Raw genomic sequence first — 12,331 nt, 5'->3', positions numbered from 1 at the left:
TCTTGTGTCGAGGACTTGTGTACTCTCAACGTACGACCGAGGCCTGATTATTAGTAAACCCGATCGACGACGCATCTACTCTACTTTCTTCTTCTTTCTCGTGTCATTTTAGCCAGTTTTCCCCACTTTCGGCCATCGAGACCACCACTGACCCACCCCCTCCTATCCTCTGTTCCGAATCCTGACATGCCCGGTACGTCATCGTCGCCGTCTCAACAGTGTTTCGTCGCGATCGCACACGCTTCGATCTCGTCTCGATTCCCGGTAGTGATACGATGTGCTTCGGTAAGATCGCGAAGATGCGAGAGCGAAAGGAGACGGAAGAGAGGAAAAAAACGGAAAGGAGATTTCGATCATCCTCGCGAAATCCGTCCTACTCGCGCGTATGGCCACGCGAATAATTGTCCCTAATCATATTCGTGATCGCGAAATTACACGGCGAACAATAAACGTAACGAGTCGCCATGTCGCGAGTAAACGAGTTAGCAATTATGCGAATATCCGCGCGTGATCATTTCGGATCGTTAATTCAACAAGCGGGCGACAATGCTCGTCACGTCGCGTAAGCCTGTCATATGTCGCAACAAATTATTTGGCATTTCATTGACGTCGCGTCAACCCTCTTCATCGATCAGCGACAGTCTCCGCGAAAAAAAATGCTCGTGTTAGGGAATAATTTGAGGGACGACGAATCAACGGAGAAAATACAAATTTTCAATTCCATGGAAAAAAAAAAGCGAGATGAGAGAGATTGGCATAAAAAACGATCGCGAATGCAATTGTACGTGTGAACGATAGTGTCATAGTGGGACATTGCATTGATACTCGCAGTGATGTTACGTCGACATACAAATCGTACATATCATATCTTATATTCTTACGAGAATATATATTCAGAGTGCTCCGGATATTTATTTTTTTCCCGCTTATCCTGTACTTTGATTTATTACTATTTATACCTTTTTTACGTTGACACTATATTTACTCCTGTGAATAAACATTTCATTTGTTAATGCATTCTTCTCAGAATTAACCATTTTCATTTCTTTATACCAATCCTACATCTTTGCATTACGTATTCCTCGCCTGTTCCATCATTATCAGTGATAAACATCACGCGACGGCAAAAGACGTTCGCGTTTTCGAAGCCGGCCGATTTTCCTAAAATGCGAAATTAATTGAAAAAGTTCACGTTAACGAGAGTCTGCATCGCGACAAGGAGGGCATGAATTTGTATGTTAAATGTTATCGACACGAGAGTTGGATGTGTCAAACGGACGAAATTTATCATGTCGCGTAATTAGTGCGTGCTTCTGACAGTGCTGGTTGAAATTATTGTTTGTGTCGCGGCCGGAAGTGTAACCCTTCATAAATGTCAGTCGAAAGAGAAACGCATTTAGTAACGTTATCTCGCCATAAGATCGTAAAATCTCGAGAATGACACTTTTCTGATGTCGCGCGAAATTTTATTACGATTCTTGCTACTTAATTCGATTTAATATCACGTTATTCGGCACTCGATATTTTCACACTGAGATTGCTGCTTGTAGGCAATCCAATAAAAATCAATGTTTTAAATGACATTATCCTCGCGTTTCCGAATCTGTTAAGGCATTTAGATTTAATTGTTATAATAGGATCTGAATAACCTCTCGTAGTGAATATTGTGACAGCTTTCAATTGATTGAATATTTAAAAAAATCTAATTAACATTCCGTGAATTTTTTCCGATTACAAGGAAAATTGTGTAAAACAGTTGCCTGATGTTGAAAAAATAGTCGTGTCGATGTCGAATAAATGTTTATTGCGCGTGGCACCGAATAACGCAAAAATGTATTTTCTTGTTCTGGATTGCAGCTTCGAGCGGGAGACGCGTTGCAGCGAGAGATTCCCGCGCAGGAGAGGAAGACTGGACAAAGCGGAAGAAGCAGAATAAGACGAGCAAAGCAGAAGCGGAGAAGCAGAAGAGTGCAAGAAGACCGAGAGCCGAACGAGTAGAAGCGGGGTTGCGAAGAAGAAAGTGATTAGCGAATCGATCGCGCGCATCCGAAGATAGCGATAAAGGAGATAGAAGACGGAAAGATCGGGAGCAGCTACGGAAGCGCAGAAAGACAAAGATCGAAGGAGAGAAAAAATAGACAGAGAGAGAGGGAGAGAGAGAGAGAGAGAGAGAGAGAGAGAAAAAAAGTGTAAGAGCAGAGCAAGAATCGGAAGAAAATAGAGAGAGAGAACCCCGCGCTGCATACATATATTTCAGTGTGTTCAAAAAACGAGTGTACCTAAGTGCAATATTAATTAAACCTAAACGATAATAAGAAGCAACCACAACTACCATCGACGATATCGGTAACGACGAGCGGTGATCGATAATCGAATAGAATTCCTTTTAAAGAGTTAAAACGCTAGAGTCGCATTTCGAGGAGGAGTCATCGACGGACGCGACGAAGAAGAAGAGAATCGGAGGAAGCAGCCGGAAGCAGAAACGGAGTGACGGAAATCCCGGAGAGAAACGCTCTCGTCCCGCTTAAAAGAATTCACACGAATTCACCGACTCAAGCCGACGCGCGCGACAGCGGACACCAACTTTACGAGCCTGTTCGAGCGCGTTCGGGTATTCACGCACACACACGCACGCACACACAACACGCACGCACATCCAACATAACGGGGCTAAAATACTCAGGGCAAAACGGGACGAGCGATAATCATCCGCGAGTGCGATTTCTCACCCCGAAGAGAAGCGGAGGCCCTTCCGACCGATAAACCGATTCGCGTCCGCGTGGACTATCCTTCTCGTTTACACCGTCCGGGCTGGGCAATCCTGAATTTTAACCTGAACTTAAGTGTACGCTAGAATTTAAGTTAGATAGACGAAGGAAAATAGACCGTTCTCTCATCTGCTGGAGAACGTTCGCTCGCGCGCGCAACAACTCACGTAAAGCAGACGTATACACCCACCCACACACATACACACATATATCACATACGACACCCAGAGGAAGGGGAGAAGAAGAAGAATAATAAGAAGAACGAAGAGAAGAGAAAAGAATTCCATCGACCGAACCGCGAAAACGCGAACGGATACCCAAAACGTATGCGGCAAGACAACGATCCGCGTGCGTAACGAGCCATCTCACGATAAAAGACGCATTACGGACGTACACACAACCACCGATCGGCGGTGCGAGGCATCGCGACCGACAACAGCAACAGCTACGATATAGGGGAGGCGCGATAGAGAGGGAGAGAGCTGGGAGAGGACCCGGAAGAGGGAGTGGAGAGATTATAAGAGGAAATTTCATGAGCCAGGCGGTAGGTAGCAGGGCCGGGAAGTCGCAGCAGGTGGCGAGTAACTGACGTTGCCCGCCGCCCACGTCGAAGCTCGGCGCGGCGCGAGGATCGTTATCGTTACGACGATCCCGAGGCTGAAAGCAGCGGCCGAGCGAGAAGGAAGATAGGAAGGAACGGCGGCGAGCGCAGAGGTGTGCCGGCCGTCGAGCTGCTTACCGGAAGGGGTGCGAAAAAGCGGGCAAGCTGCGCCGGAAGGGGGTAGCCCGGGCTTCTCGCGAAGGCCTCAAAATTTCGGACGCGACGGCGGCCCTGGACCTGCGTGCTCAGACGCAAGCCCAACCAGACTTCGGCCAGCTAGACCATCAGCAGCCGCAGCATCACCATCAGCAGCAGCAGCCGCCGCAGGAGCAGCAGCAGCAACCTCAACAACAACCGCAACAGCAACAACAGCCGCAGCATCCGCAGCAGAACCAAAATCCAGAGTCGCGTCCTCACCATCACTTGCAACAGCAGCATCATCATCAGCATCACCCGGGGAATCATCTCCACTCTGGCGATTCGGGGGGTGGGATAGGAGGTGGCGGCGGCGGCGGAAGTGGCGGCGGCGGTGGAGGTGGCGGTGGAGGTGGCGGCGGCGGCGGAAGCGCCGGTGGTGTTGCTGTTGTTCCTGGCGGAGGACCGCCCGGATCCGAGCCGGACCGGTCCGCGAGGATTCACGACGACGAAGAAGAGGACATTACCGAGAGGGAGGACGAGGAGGAGGACGAAGATCCCTGTAGCTCGCCGGAGCCCGACCTTGAAAACGAATCCGAACCCATGGAGATCCAAGCCTCGGCAGTTACCGCGGCAGCCGCGAACCTCCACGCGCTACGCCAGCACGTATTCAAGATGTCGGATTACTGGCAGCAGCCGCAGCGAGGTCCGCCTCAGCATTCGCCCGTGCTACAGCATAGTCCCATATCGAATTCGACGCAGCAGCAGCACCAGCAGCAGGTTCAGCAGATGCACAGTCCGCTCGGTCAGCAGCAGCAGCAACAGCAGCAGCAGACCGCGGTCTCGCAAGTACAACAGAGCGCGAACGCGACTCTCGGACAAACCGGGAGTCCGCAGCAGCAATTGCAGCAGCAGCAGCACGCGCTGTCGATGAACCAGACGAACCAAGGACCGCAGCATCAGTCTTCCCCGGCACCGACGACGCCGTCGCCGCAGGCGGATCATCAGGGCACCATCGCCTCCAGCATGGCTCAGAGCCTGCATAGCCTTGCGCAAGCACAGCAGACCATGTCGCAAGCGTCGAGCCCGTCTCTAGCGGTGCAGGCCGTTCAGGCCGCTCAGGCGCTCAATCAGAACCTTGGCCAGGCATTAACCCAGGCGCTCACGCAGAACATGCAGCAGAATCTCGGACAGACTCTGCAGCACAATCTAGCGCAGAGTCTGACGCCGAGTCTGTCGCCGCAACAGCAGCAGCAGCTGCTCAACCAGCCGCAGAATCTGAGTCAAGCGAGTCAAAGCATGCAGCAGAACATCCAGAACCAGGCGCAAAATCTGTCGCAGACGCTACAACAACAAGCGCAAAATCTGACGCAGAATCTCGGCCAGGCGCTTAATCAGCAAGCGCTACAGCAGCAGGCCCAAAATCTCACGCAAAATCTACAGCAGCAAGCGCAGAATCTCACGCAGAACCTACAGCAGCAGGCCCTCAACATGGCTGGCACCATCGCGCAGAACGGCGGCCTCGCCGGTATGAATATGTCGGCCGGTCAGCAGCAAAATTCTCAAAACTCCATGCTGAGTCCGGGCGGGACCAGCCAGGACTCGCACGACGCCACACTCACGGAGAAGCTCGTCAACGAGTTGCAGGTGAGAAGCTGCGAAGCGTAAGGAGGTCCCGGAGTTTTTCGCATTCGCGAGACGCAAAAACTCTGCCTCCTCGTTACACGATATTGCGCGCATCTCTTTTTCTATTATTTTCCATTCGCGAGAGAAACAAACGAGTCTTTCCCGCGAGCGAGTATCCACTACGGAGGAGAGCAGCGATAAATAACTGGGACGAGGCGACCGCGATAAAAATACATAACGCACCGATAAATAGGGTCATTCACTCGGACAGACGCCGGACAATACTTTCGAGAGCGAAGTTTCTCCTTGCGGAGAAAAATATTTATTCAACGACGCTGTCGACGACGCGACGCGTCGACGAGCCCTAAGTATCGCGAGATATCAAGGTCCCTCCTACATATTGGCATGTAAATAGTGTCGTTCTTATAAATAGCGCGGTTTTGTTTTAAACGCCTCGCGACAATTTGTCGTTTCGCGTAAAAATCGAATGAAACGCGCGTATATTAATGCGCGTTCTCGTTAAACGACGTATAGCAAGTGTTGCCTCTAATTTATCGCTCAAATAAAATTGCTCGCGCAAAGAGAGCTATACCGCGAAAATTTGCGATATAAATTGACTAGAAGATAGACGCGATGACTTTTGCGTTAATTTAGCGTCTTAATCTTGGCGTTACAAAGTCACATGTCATCGACAATTTCGTCGATTTGATTCCGCGACTGTACCTAGATACGCTGACCACGCTGCGCATACAGAGACATACACATAGCTATCCATGTATACATTCACACTAGCAAGGTACGTTGACTTACTACTGACTTACACGCTCGTACACATGGAAGAAGGAGAGAGAATGAGCGAGCGAGTGTAGAGTGAGCGGGAGAAGGAACGAGAGAGAGAGAGAGAGAGTGAGAGAGAGAGAGAGAGAGAGAGAGTGAGAGTGAGAGAGAGAGTGAGAGAGAGTGAGAGAGAGAGAGCATGTACACATCAAAGTAGCAGTGCAGTCCGCAAATGCGAACGCGGCCCACGCACACCAATGCGGGGAGATGCAGATACGTCGTCTCCCGGGGTTCTTGACCCGCGCAACACAGATAATACCATACGCATATACGTCATACGGTACGCCGGGAAGATGTTACCAAGAAAATATCGCGCCATGTTTCTGCGACGGTATGGGCCGCAAAGCCTTGATGAAAGAAGGAGAGATTGAGAGAAAGAAAGAGAGCGAAAGAATCTGAGTGTAAGAGAACGAGAGCGAGAGAGAGAGAGAGTAAGAGAGAAAAAAATCATACCGTATCTACTGACAGATAGCGGAACTTTAAGATCGCGTTAACGAGCTCGAGCATCGGCGATTCTCGTAATTAGCAAGACTATAAATATGGCTCATAAGAAAACCTGAGAGGACCTAGCGATTTTCGCGCAAAAACGTCTCGCAAATGTGTAGTAAATAGAAATTATTGTATTCCATCCTTAGGATTTTTTTACGGGAAAATTTTATTCTTTTATTTCCGAATGAAATTTTATTACTGATATATATTAATTTAAACCTGATCGCGTCGATCGCGAGCGATCGTTATCTCAGTGTTTACACACGAAGCAGAAATACTCGTTTTGTCACGTCGTTTTCAGTTTATCGTTCTGCCGGATCGGTAGAACGCCTTTTTTTTATTTCGACAAAAAAAACAAGCTTTGTAGTAGAGAGTTACGGTAGTAGCCATAGAACGACGAGGATCGGGAAAACTAACATGAGCTATCCTATCTTGCCTGATAGTCTCGTGCCTCTGCGGCGGGGCTTGGAGGTGCAGTAGGTGCCGGCGGTGGTGGAGGAATGGGCAACATCAGTGAACGCACCCTCGAGGAATGCTGGTCTACCCTGCAGCGAGTGAGTTGAACACTCAGCCCGTTCACAAGATCCCTTTTATTAATGCTCTCTCCTTGCCCGAGACTTGCGTTCCATCTTAAGTTCCTCGCTTTCTCTCGTCCGATCACCGACGGCCGAGGTTGTCGCTCTCTGTCGTTTTTCATTTACATATTTGTTTCAACTTATTTCGTTCTCTGCACGTGTCGTAGGACGCCCTGCGCGTCTCTCGTCTCGTTCGTTGTTATTATTTTATTAGATTCTTTTTGTTTTATTTACCGCCACTCGCAGAATTCGCCAATGCAGTTCTCGCTGTCTTGCCTGCAATAAAATTTTGCTTCCGCGCAAAACTCACCAAAACGATCGCGCTCGTCTCGTTTTTTTGCATCACGATCGCTTTGCTCACTTATTCGTTCGTTATTTTTGTCATCTTGACACGTTACGTTATCTTTTTTTCCTTTTTGTCTCTTTATATCTGGCATGTATATATGTATATTATTCGTTTTGTGTCTCGTCGGCTGAATGTGTCGCCTTGTTCCTGTGCATTGTGAAATAGTCTTACTTATTACTCGTAACTGACCGCCAGCGGCGGTTCGAACGATCCTCGTACTTTTCGCTTGTACTAACACAAGCGCGTCGTTACGCCAAACCAAAGATTTCGCGATTTTACGCGACGAAACGCAAACGTTTTGCGTTGTAATATTTAGCGAATTTTGCGCATGTATCGCGAAAGTATATCATCAACACCGGCAGACTTTTTTCGACGACCGGTTAATCTGCGTCGCACAGGTCATCTCGCTCGACCTTGATGCGTCAAGATCGCAAGCGCACGAAAGTACGAGAAAAGAGAGTCACTAACGAGCTCCGAATTACGTTAAACTGTCGTACGATGAACGAAGCAAGAGGTCCCGGCACGTGGAAAGGAGAGGCAACGCGTTAAAAAGGCGGGATGTTACTTCTTCCCCTTTTGCCGCGCGTCCCTCTCTCTCTGCGGGAAACTTTAAAATTCTCATCCTCGGAACGAAACAACAATTTGTTTCGTTAAGTAGCCGCAGCGCTCTTTTGTTTTTGCGGCTTCTTTTATTTTAGCGGCGATAGCGGTGGCGGTCAGAGTGACGGCAGAAAAGGTAACGAGGGGAGAGGTGGGAAAGAGAGGCGATGGGGGTGCAAGGGGGAGGTTGGTCGGGCACTCGTCGTTCCACCTCGTCCTTCCTTTTCTTCCATCGCCACCTTAAAAGCCGCCTCGTCCCGCGCCCCGCACGCGCGCCATGCGAAACTTTCGGAAAATCGCAAAAACGTCGAGCGATGGCGAAGTTTCCACGTTTCCTCGAGATTTAATTAAAACATTCGCCTCCTTTGTACCGTCCCCACGAGCCGTCCGCGGACCACCAAGCCATCCAAGCGAGCTATCTTTCTTTCGTTTTGTCCACGTGATGGGGATAAGAGCGTTTTCGATAGGCCAGAATTGATTCTTAACTCTGAATCATTAAGATGTGTTGGCTTGTTGCAAGTTTTATCGCTTCATCAACTGCCAAATCGATATTTTACAAAAAATATTATTGCACATAACGCGCAAACTTATATCGATTCATGAAAATCTTACGATAAATTAAGATAATTGTCATTGAGCTCATTTTAGATGATTTATGATTCGCGATGCAATTCTATTCGAGACACAAATTTATTTATAATTTTGTGTCGTGAACACTATTTTTCACATATATACAAAATATAGATCGGATTATATAAATATATTATATGTATAAAAAAGATATAACAATACATAAGAATTATATAAATAAATTTTTATATATTGACGTAATCTTATAACGAATTGTATAGATCATCCAAAACGAGTTTAAAAAAAAAAATATCAAGAAGTGATGCTTTAATTGGAATCAAACTAAATTGAATCGACCTCTGTTTAATTAAGATAATAAAGATTAAAAATAATACACCCGAAAGAGAGTGTACATTCAGCCGGTTGCTTCTGACAGCGACGCCGCCAGTGATAAAAAAATGTTCGAGACACTTGAGAATTTGTATTATAAGCTCGTGGGAAAGATGAAAGGGGTTTCGCGGAGCAGAGAGAGGATGAGACGAGTGCGATATTACATAAACATTCGCGGAAAACGTTTCTCAGGACCGGGGGTGCACCCGCGTTTTTTTTGTTCCACCGCGCGCTACCTCGAAAATTAAAATCCAATTATTTCGACGCCTCTGCTCGACCCGGGTCGGCCGATTCAAATGAATTTTTTGCCCGCGCTTCTCCCCAATTCGCTCTCTTTCTTAAACCGGTTCGCAACGACCATCTCGCCGAGTCGCATCCAGACCACGATACACATCCACCCTTGATCGATCCGGGACTACGATTTCGGATCGAGCTGACAGCTGCCACGAGAAACCAGAATCATAACGGAGGAAGCAGAGGATGGGAAAGTCGGGGGCAGGGGAAAAGAAAATTCGTAAGCTTCTTTCCAACGGATACAAATTGTCGCGATGTACCGTGTCATTGTCTCGATGCAGATTAATGTAATCTCTGCGACAAACGCGTTCTCATGTTTTTCGCGCTTTTTTTGGAGAGAGAACATTTTTTAAAATATTTATTAACTAAATTTTGCTAGATAATTAATATAAACAGAAAACGCGAACGAGGTACGACGAAACTCGAAGAAATTTAATAACTCCCAAATCACTTTCATCACACACAATGATGGATCGACGGATTTCTAATTATTTTAAGACGTAACGGAGAAAATTAATAAAATGCAAGAGCAAAGAGAGAAAAAGAGAGAGCACCACGATAATCGCGAACAATGTACAAAGATTTAATCGTCGAGTGTGACAAAGCAGGACGATCGAATAATGATAAATTTACCACTCCTCTCGCTTCTATTATTATGATAGCAAAAAAGAAACACGTATTATTATCTATCTGCCGGCGCGTTTTACGTCTCATCCCGGGCATGCAAATCTCGAAGAGATTCTTTCTCACGTTGCATCCCTCCGGAGAAGCAAAAGCTTTTTTCTCCTCTTCTCTCATGCCAGGAAAAGGTTCCCGTGTACTATTTAAATAACGGTTCTCGCGCGCGTGTCATTGTTTCACCGCTCTTTCTCTTTCGACGACTAACCCTTCTAGTTAGTCGAGGAAAGAAGGAATGAAGAGAGGAGGGGGGTTGTTCTGTTTCGAGTCGAGGAAGAAAACCGAAAGGGCGGATGAGAGGGAAGAGGAGGGAAGGGGAGGGAAGGGGGTCAAATTCCGTGCCGGATAGCCGTTACGGCAAAGACAGAATTACGACGTCTCAAGACGAGGGGTGCTTCCCCCCTCCGTCCCCCCTCTCGCTTGATCTCGGGCGAATCATCTACGGAGTTTCTTGGCTTTTCAGTAATTTTCTATGATTTTCGGATCGCATGATCGGCAACAATAACGCGCGCGCATTCGGCCTAATCGAATGCGTTCGATCGCTCGAAAGTCGGTGAATCTGCGAAGAAACACAGCGGGGTGATAATGTCCGGGAGAGAGGCGAATTATTTCTGAAATTTAATTTTCTCGAAGTGGAGAAAGTTTCTCTTACGGGAGTGTCGCTTAAAGGTAAAAGAAACCATTTCGAGAAGTTTGCAAACGGGCAACTAAATAAAATAAAATCGAAAAGACAATAGCAATTTATGGCAACGTAATAAAAGCAAGACGCGAAAAACTTTCAGGTATAATCGATAAAAAGAATAAATAGCAAAAGTTATCATTGCTCTACTGATGACAGTACATTAACAAAAGAGACCCAAAGTTCTCATATTTGGACACTATCCCAAATGTATCCCTTACGATTTTCCATTTCACGGGTAATCGGATTCGCATGGGTGTATTCCGCCGAGTGGGCAGCATCCGAGCAAGCAACGGGTACCGTTCGCGACCGCAAATGACATGTCAAAAGCACGCGATCGGTACAAAGAGTCGTTTACGAATGGAAAAAGGTGGAAGACGCGATGCAACGCAACGTCGCAAGCCTCGGACACGGCATGCACATACACGGTTCTTTCCTCTCTCACTTTTCTCCTCCCCTCGTTTTCTCGTCCCGTCTCTCGCGTACGCGGCTTCACCGTGACCTACCCCAAACAAACCACGAGAAAAAGAGGGAAGAGAAGCGCGCGGCGGTGAGACCGCGGAGGCGGCGGGGGAGGGCGCGACTGCGAAGAAAGAAAGAATGGGTGAGAAAGAGAGGGAAAGAGAGAGAGTGCATTCGCGCCCACACATACCCGAGAGAGGTTGCAACGCGCGGATGACGAGAAAGAGAACCGTGTGCAAGAGAAGGAAGAGCGCGCGAGAGAAATGGCCGAGAGGGAGGTGGCCGATGAAGAAGAGGAAGAGCGAGGGGGAGGGAGGGTGTGCGGAACAGAGTTTATTCTTCGTGCTTTTTTTTATCGTTCGTTGACTCCACGCTCTCCTCCTGTAGCCGCAGCGAGAGAGTAGCGCGCTGCACCACGATAAGATTGCACTTGGTTAAGGGGGAGAGAGAAAGAAAGAGGGAGAGAGAGAGAGAGAAAGAACAAACCTTGTTCCACGAAGAAGCGAAATCCGCCCGCGCACGCATGGCGTTGCTTATATTACGTTTCAGTCGTGTCTATCGCGAAACGCTATCGCGGAAATATCTCATTGCCATAGATTATCCTATCCGAGATTCGCGGGAAATCGAATCGACAATGGATAAATCTCGTCGGTTATCGGCGCAATTTTTAATGCGTGACAGTAAAACGGAGCGTAGAGAGACAGAGACACGTGTTGCGCGATTATCGCTCAGACAAATATACACCAGACTATTCCGGAAGCGTTTATTTTTAATGACGCCTGTGTGCGCTAACGATGCCGCCAGCCAGCCAGGGTGTAACCGCTGCTGATTGCATACATTACGCGGAAATTAAAAGCGAAGAAAACGTAAAAGAGATGAGGAGCGCGTCGCGAAACACCGGTGGGCTCTGGGTGATAATAGACGGGCGAAAGTTGTGGCCGATGGGCCACGCGAATATTTGTTGCGGACAATTATGTCAATTAACGGCACGTATTCGCGCGACGAACCCGGCGAATTCGTTATCGAGCGGGAGAATGCGAGAGAGTCCCGCGCGCGCGAAAGCCGCCGCGAGCGAGTAAAGCCGACGACGACGAAACACACACTCGGCGAAGTCGAGGTGATTGACCTCCAAGTTCCCATAATGCATGCGCGATTATAGGGCAGCAGAGGTATCGCACTGTTTTCGGCCTTGTTGCGCCGCTGACCATGCGGTCTGCGTTATTCAATATCACGGACGACGATATCAATAAATTTTGCAATTATCAATAATGCATAAGACGA

At 48.0% G+C, this 12,331-nt stretch overlaps 3 protein-coding genes across 22 annotated transcripts in view; 2 read left to right on the top strand and 1 right to left on the bottom strand.

Moving 5' to 3' along the window:
• The window catches only part of LOC145934030 (uncharacterized), a 172,496-nt gene that overhangs the window by 4,185 nt on the left and 155,980 nt on the right, over nt 1-12,331 (bottom strand). The gene's annotated exons all lie outside the window — the stretch shown is intronic.
• LOC145934032 (uncharacterized) lies at nt 261-3,536 on the top strand. The gene is made up of 2 exons (XM_083034222.1): nt 261-285; nt 1,858-3,536. Exons 1-2 carry the CDS (start codon nt 276-278, stop codon nt 2,022-2,024), a joined length of 177 nt encoding a protein of 58 aa, XP_082890348.1. The 5' UTR covers nt 261-275; the 3' UTR covers nt 2,025-3,536.
• The window catches only part of Dati (zinc finger protein datilografo), a 69,680-nt gene continuing 61,255 nt past the window's right edge, over nt 3,907-12,331 (top strand). For 11 of the 19 annotated variants that reach the window (XM_083034185.1, XM_083034199.1, XM_083034194.1 and 8 more), the window contains exons 1-2: nt 3,908-5,151; nt 6,900-7,010. In XM_083034185.1, coding sequence (XP_082890311.1) covers nt 4,108-5,151; nt 6,900-7,010 — 1,155 coding nt within the window. In that variant the 5' untranslated portion in view covers nt 3,908-4,107. Of the gene's footprint in view, nt 5,152-6,899; nt 7,011-12,331 lie in introns of all 19 variants that reach the window. The other 8 variants (XM_083034192.1, XM_083034197.1, XM_083034190.1 and 5 more) reach the window with 3 other exon arrangements.

This window comes from Prenolepis imparis, unplaced genomic scaffold, assembly GCF_030444845.1.
Source record: "Prenolepis imparis isolate NDT839.2.m4 unplaced genomic scaffold, iyPreImpa1.0 SCAF_3, whole genome shotgun sequence".
In the NCBI taxonomy this organism is placed as follows: domain Eukaryota; kingdom Metazoa; phylum Arthropoda; class Insecta; order Hymenoptera; family Formicidae; genus Prenolepis; species Prenolepis imparis.
Note: the sequence above shows the minus strand (reverse complement) of the source record. Positions and strands in the feature narration are given on the sequence as shown.